General features: G+C 40.8%; 1 protein-coding gene across 2 annotated transcripts; it reads right to left on the reverse strand.

The window, feature by feature from the left end:
* Positions 1-3661: 3661 nt before the first annotated feature.
* LOC149835449 (cinnamoyl-CoA reductase 1-like) lies at positions 3662-6568 on the reverse strand. Of its 2 annotated transcripts, XM_090008526.1 has the most exons (5): positions 6288-6568; positions 5970-6124; positions 5653-5838; positions 5170-5522; positions 3662-4107 (listed from the first exon to the last, which is right to left on the reverse strand). In XM_090008526.1, the coding sequence occupies exons 1-5, from the start codon at positions 6418-6420 to the stop codon at positions 3927-3929; spliced, it is 1008 nt and encodes a 335-aa protein (XP_089864652.1). In that variant the 5' UTR covers positions 6421-6568; the 3' UTR covers positions 3662-3926. The 2 variants fall into 2 exon arrangements, with proteins under 2 accessions (XP_089864652.1, XP_089864653.1); XM_090008527.1 differs by lacking the exon at positions 3662-4107 and having other exon boundaries at positions 5166-5522.
* Between the last annotated feature and the right edge of the window lie 448 nt (positions 6569-7016).

Genomic DNA, 7016 nt, shown 5'->3' on the forward strand with positions numbered 1-7016 from the left:
ATGCTGCATTTGCATCAAAATGATTTGATTATGCTGCAACTTCATCAATTTATAAGTTCAAATTATTATTCTTAGCTCATTCCCAACAAGCTTTCTCATAAAAAATGACATCCTACCTTATAATCAACTTTTTAGTAGTAGGATTATAAAGACGATGCCCTTTAGTCCCACTAATATATCCAACAAAAATACATTTTCATTCTTTTTATCTAACTTGGTTCTATCAGAAGAATCAATCAAAGCATATGCTACACATCCCAATACTTTCAACATACTTACGTTTGGTTTTTGATTCCACCAAGCCTCATATGGAGTTTTGTTTTGAACCACCTTTGTTGGAGAAATATTGAGAATATGTACTATTGTGTTGATAGATTCTGCCTAAAATTCGTTAGGCAATTATTTTTCACTCAACATACTGCGTGTCATTTTCACCACTGTATGATTTTTCCTTTCAGCCACTCCATTTTGTTGTGAGGTCTTTCTTATTGTTAACTGCCTACGAATACCATGGCTTTTGCAAAATAAACCAAACTCATCAGATAAAAATTCTCCTTCTCTATTTGTGCACAATATTTTTATAGTTTTCCCTCATTCATTTTCCACAAGGGACTTGAACTCCTTAAATCTTCAATTGCATGAGATTTATGAGTAAGAAATTACACCCAACTCATTCTAGTGAAGTCGTCAGTAAAAAGTAAAAAAAAATTGTTATCATTTAATGAAGGAGTTCTCATGGGGCTACAAATGTCAGCATGAACTAATTCAAGAGGTTGCTTAGCTCTCTATACCTTCCAAACTTGGAATGATGATTGATGTTGTTTACTATAAACACACCATTCACACACCTCATTTGTGCAATCAATGGTTGGTAAACCAAACACCATATTTTTTTGATATAAAAGTTTCAAACCATTAAAATAAAGATGTTCATACCTTATATGCCACATCTTAGATTGATCACGAGCATTTGCCATGAAGGCACAATCATTTATCTTAATTGTTTCAAGTGAAAACATTTTATTTTGGTCCATGCTAATTTTTACAAGAAGTACACCATTCTTGTTTTTAATTTCACAAACATCATTTTCAAATAAAAGAGTGTAGCCTTTTTGAACCAATTGCCCCACACTAAGTAAATTCTGGGCTAAACCTGAAACATAGTACACATCTTGGATGAGTCGTTCTATACTCAATTTTGTTTTGATAACAACTGCTCATTTGTCATTAACATTCACTTTATTATTGTTCCCGAACCACACATTTAGTTTCACGATCTCATTAATATATTTAAAAAGACTCCTATCACCAGTCATATGGTTATTGCAATTACTGTCTACAAACCACACTTCACTTTTGCAACTATTAGCATTTATACATGCAAGAAACCAATTTTCATTTTCATCTGCAAAATTTGCTTGTTGCTTTGCCTTTTCAAAACATTTGGCTTCAATATGACCAAACTTCTTAAAAAAAGAACACTGCTCTCCTCTAAAATTTTGATTTTGATTACCTTTTTCTGTTGCATCACTCCTTTGAAAAGTATCATAAAATCTTCATCGACCTCTACCCCGTCTATGAATGGTTCCTCTAAAACCTCCTCGTCCTCGACTTCTTCCTTTACTCCTTTGATTATCTTTGCTATTCTTTTCTTTTGAAATTTCTACTTTAGTTTGAAAAGCATGCTCCATCATTTTTTTGATAACCTGTTTATACGTTGCTCATCTGCTAAAAGAGACCCCATTAGTTCATGAATAAAGTACACAGACACGTCCTTGGAGTTTTCAATTGCAGTAACAACATGGTCAAATTTAAAAGAAAACACCTCAAAACTTTTTCAACTACCTTTTGATCATTTGAGGCTTCACTAAAAGTCTTTATTTGATTCACAATAGTGGAGAGCCTAGAAAAGAAATTTTGAATAGACTCATCGGTTTTCATAAAAAATGTCTCAAACTCTCTTCGTAAATTTTAAAGTTGAAATATTGTGATCTTCTTATCACCATAAAATTTTTGCTTCAAGAGTAGCCAGGATTCTTTTGACTTTATAGCACTGACAATTGTTGGAAAGATGATCTCGGACACTACCTATTATAATATTAACAATGCCTTCACATCCTTCCTTTGAGCTTATTTTGCATTAGTTTTTTTTATCGATTTTTTTGCTGCCTTAGTTCCTTCAACATCTGAATAACCATTCTCAACCAACTCCCAAAGGTCTTGTGAGATAAAAAAAGTCTTCATTTTAATATTCCAAAATTCATAGTTTTCATCATTAAAAATCGTCACTAACGATTGGGATACGTTGAGGGTATTAGAGTTATTTGTCATACCGGTTTGCAAATTTATTTCACTTAGAGATTATCCTTCCAAACTCCAAGTCTACAAGAACTCCTTGTTTTAACAATGTTCTCTCACTACTTTTTGTAACGTGTAGCTTTGATTGCAACCTGACTCTGATACCACAATTTGAAAGGTATATTTGTAATAGAACAAAAACACAAAAATAGCAACCAAAAAATAAAGAACACAACACTAAACATGAAATTATAATAGATTTTTACTTTTTAACTCTCTTTCCTCTACATCAAATAACATAGGTAAAGAAACCTATTTAAAAGAAAAAATAACATAAAGATAGGAGCAACAACTACTTTACTACCCACTCACAAAACCACTATATTAATTTTTTTTTTAATTTCACTAAAAACAAACCCATACTTTTGAGGACTCTAACTTGAGGTGAACATAGGATGATCTCATCCACTGCATCCATTACTTGAACATTAACCAACACTTAATACCCTTCTCAAATCTTATGATTCAAGTTCTCTTGATAAAATCTGACCCTTTATATATTCAGCATTGTCGATTTATTAAAAATAGATCCTTAATATAAAAAATATAGATTTTTTTAAATCACAAGATTTTGTGCTTCGGCCAGTGCAACTTTACACGACTGAGCTACGTACTCACCAAGCTTGTTTATTTTGAATTTTGATTACCTGCGTGTGGAATATTGCCACCACAACCAAGACACAAACTTCCTTCTCATGCTGGACAAACAAATAAACAAACAAAAACAAATTCTTATTTGCATTTCGATCGGCGTAAAAAAACATCCATGGGCAAAAGAATCCCTTCTTCACGTGGGTCCCACAGGTTCTAAGTATATGATGGAGAAAACGAGATTTGATCCGGTGATATGTCAAAACACAAATTTTTTATGCTTTGCCGTCCATGGCCTTCGTCACTGCCATTCACTGTACAAACAGTGTGGCCCACCAAAAAAGTGCTGATGTCATGCTTAAACTAAAATCAAAACTATGGAGGGTGGTGATTTGAAAACACAAAATTTTGTGTTTTGAGTCTTTTAACATATCACCTGATCTGATCTCGACAAACCCCCCCCCCCCCCCTCCCCAATTTTAGCGTTTTATAGATTTTGTCCCTGTGTTTTTTTTATAGGCAAGCTGGGGTTAGGCAGACCACCACCAGTTATACAACCGTGCCATTGGGTTTTGAACTTGCAACCTCCCAACACACTACCTGCTCCTACCAGACAACTGGTGCCCCCGTTAGTATTTGTCCCTGTTGCGTTCAGAGAGAGAGAGAGAGAGACTCGTGTTTTTTGTGTTAAAAACATGGCATGATTATGATCTTTGGGAGGCAACATTAAATCAATTACATAAATCAATGCATCTTAACATTAAACTGTTAGGGCCTCAATAGATTCTGCAAGATACATAGCAAGCCCTGACTCGTTGCCCACCCCTATTTCCCAGTACAAACAACTACGCCCCATCTCTGTAGTAAACAAAGCACAACACCATGCATGCTCTTTAGCTTTATTTATAGAGCCATTTACATTTCCAACTTTTGATAACATTAATGCTAGCTAGCTTGGGTTGAGGGGCTGCTCTGCTCTATTGGATTGACACGTTTGGGTTGAGGGGCTGGGGTTGGGGGAGGTGTCCCTTCTCCTGCAGGCACTTCACCGTCTCGTAGAGGCATTGCTTGATTGGGGTGAAAGTGAGTCCCAGCTCCTTCAGACGTTCGTTGGAGAATTTGTAAGGTTTGGCCCTTGGTTTCACCTCATCCGAGCACCTGCAGCACAACCCGTGTACAATCATAGTAAGCCAAGCTAGCAAGAGTGCAATTCAAAATAAAAAATACGGATCTTGATAGGAACTCTGATAAAAACAGAGTCTAAATTAATTAAATTTAATAAAACATATCTAGATCCGTATACTAATTGGACCCTGTGGATCTCTCGCCAGTTGTTAATGTCACCTCCTTCTTTAATATCAAGCCTCAACCCTACTAGATTCGGTATTGGTAAGGATTGGGACATACCCGACCGCTTGATGTTATATGGCTCAAGTGACCCTACATGGAGAGCATATCAAGTCCAAGGAACCTTGGAAGCTTTTACGTCGCCCTAAAATGAAACATCTAGAGCTGGATGAGCCCCGGTAAAAAGTTTGGATCGATGCCATCCGCTGTCTAGAACGAGAGCATCAATCTTGCCGAAATTATGAACGGCTGTCATTTGTTGAGAGGGTTACTGTTTGTTCGGTTGTGGACCTGATCCGCACTCCACTACATGCTGAAAACGAATCTGGAGTTGAGTCCTACTGCTGACAGGTTTTGTAAAAAAAAAAAATGGAAAGTGCTCAGGTGCATCCGTACATAAAAAACGTGCAATCTGATTGCACCTGATCCAAGCCGGTCTAGAAAACTCCACACAACTGACTTAGGTGATGATATCTATTTTTTTAGGGTTAGGCAGACTTCTACCAGTTATACAACGATACCTTCGTTGAAGCCAGGAAAACCTCGGATGGAGCCCCACAATGACCCTGCCTAACGAGGCCCACCTCTGAAAGCTATGGACACACCTGTGTACCAGTGGGTTTGATCCGGTGCTTTCATTTCAGCACCCTCACAACCACCCCGCAGGCCACGCGGGAGACTCCCACGGCGATAATTTCATGCAATGTTGGTAATGAAGAGAAAGGATGGTAACGATGCTACACCATCGAGGTTCAGAGATTTGGAATATTAGGTCTTGTATTTCTAGATTGCACCTCACTCAGGTTCCACTCTCGTAGTCGTAACAGGTGAGGGTTAAAACTTAAAAGGAAAAGAGGGCCTTGAAAGACTTACTTGGTAGGGAGGGGATACTCGGGGAAGAGCTTGGCGAGGATGGCCACCACGTCGCCGCGATGAAGCATGCTCTCGGCGCAGATGTATCGGCCTGACGCTGAGGGTTGCTCGAACACTAGTATGTGGGCGAGAGCCGCGTCCTTCACGTGGACGTAGGCCTGCACCGCGTTGGCGTACGTCTTCACCGCACCCGTTAGGTACTTCATGATGTGCACCGTGCTGGCGTTCACGGTGGGTTGCAGCAGCGGGCCCAGCACCAGAACCGGGTTCAGCACCACCAAGTCTACCCCCCTCTCCTTCGCCACCTTCCACGCGCTTTGCTCCGCCACCGTCTTCCCGTAACAGTACCAGTTCTGAAAATTAATATAAACCATCATCTCTTCGTTCGTTTATGTGAAGAAGCCGTGGGATCAACGAAAAAATTCAGATGAGTTATCAGATGATAGGTTGGGAGAAGTTCAACAAACCAACCAATATACCAACCTTGGTGTTCTTACAGAACTCGAGATCGCTCCAGCAATTCTCGTCGACCACCACCTCGGGGTTCCGGTTGGGATCCATGTAAACCGTACCGATGGAAGAAGTGAAGACAACGCGGCGGACTCCGGCCTCCGCGGCCGCCTCGATCACGTTCTTGGTGCCTTGAACCGCTGGCTCGATCATTAGTTCCTGTTTGATTTCAGAAAAAACGATCGTCATCTTCTCAATCTTCTTTTTATTCGTTTGTTCAAGTCTCATAGCCAGCGAAAAGATAATCAGGAAGAAGAAGATGAAATTGGCGAGTGAAAGTGGGGGAGTACCGGATCATCCGTCACCGGAGAAGCCGTGTGGAAGACCCCCTGGCATCCTTTCATCGCGTGGAGAAGGCTATCGTAGTCGAGAAGCTCCGCCCTGCACAATATCAATCTCTCTCCCGCTCCCTCCAAGTTCCTCAGGTGCATGTTCTTGGGGTCGTCTGCACAAGCATAACCCGTAAATCACGATTGTTTCCTTGCTTCTTATGTATGTAACAAAAGAAAGCAAAAGTGAGATAGAGAAGGCCTCGTTATCTAAGGATACACGTTTTCCCTTCTAAAGGTTGTGAATTCATTTCCCCATGCATGGTGGAAGAAGCAGACCTGGGTTCCTGACGGTGCCTCTGACTGTGTATCCCCTCTCCAGCAGCAACTTCACCAACCACGATGCAATGAATCCACCGGCTCCTGTAACGCACACGGTCTTGCCGGAGCCCATCGGACCGTCCACTCCCATCGTCTGACGGTTGCCAACAACGAGCTCACCGGCACAGCGCCCGAGGTAAAAAAGCAAAAGGAGATGGGAAAAAACGAATCGCAGCTGGTGGTAGCTGGTGAGAGGTTATACTACAGCTTCGTGCTATACAGCGAATTCGTGGTGCAGGTAAGCAGTACGAGGCGGCCACCCTTTTATATACTGTACCGCGTCACTTAACCATGGTTAACTGGTGCCTACCCGAGTTCTCAACCGTGGTTTCCAGGCACGGCCTGGCTGCTCAGCTTTTGACCATCCTACGACAGCTTTGCGCGTGATGACGTGGCGAGTGGCCGTAACGTGGTGGCGTTCTCATGGCACAATAAAGCTAAAAAACAAGGTCTTTTTTTTTTTTTTTATTATTTATAACCCAAAAAAAACCTCACCCAGCACGAAGACCTGGTTGCGCTGGCTCAGTCTGTCCTACCTATGATCGTGACAATGTAAAACTTTGAGGCGCTTCCGGGGCTTATGCTATGAGTTGACTAGCGCAGAAGGGTGACTTTCATGAAAATCGAAAAACTTTACTGCAAGCCTAGTAACCAAGGCCCCATCCCACTATGCCAACCCCCCGGGGC

The sequence above is a fragment of the Nuphar pumila genome, chromosome 6 (assembly GCF_984573655.1).
Source record: "Nuphar pumila chromosome 6, dmNupPumi1.hap1.1, whole genome shotgun sequence".
NCBI classification, from domain to species: domain Eukaryota; kingdom Viridiplantae; phylum Streptophyta; class Magnoliopsida; order Nymphaeales; family Nymphaeaceae; genus Nuphar; species Nuphar pumila.

Bases quoted from the DNA above. Each gene is read 5' to 3' on its own strand.
- LOC149835449 (XM_090008526.1), bottom strand. From the start codon at position 6,420: ATGGGAGTGGACGGTCCGATGGGCTCCGGCAAGACCGTGTGCGTTACA. The intron at 6,125-6,287 runs GTCTGCTTCTTC...ATGCTTGTGCAG, and splicing joins AGGCACCGTCAGGAACCCAG to ACGACCCCAAGAACATGCAC. The intron at 5,839-5,969 runs GTACTCCCCCAC...GAAATCAAACAG, and splicing joins CTCCGGTGACGGATGATCCG to GAACTAATGATCGAGCCAGC.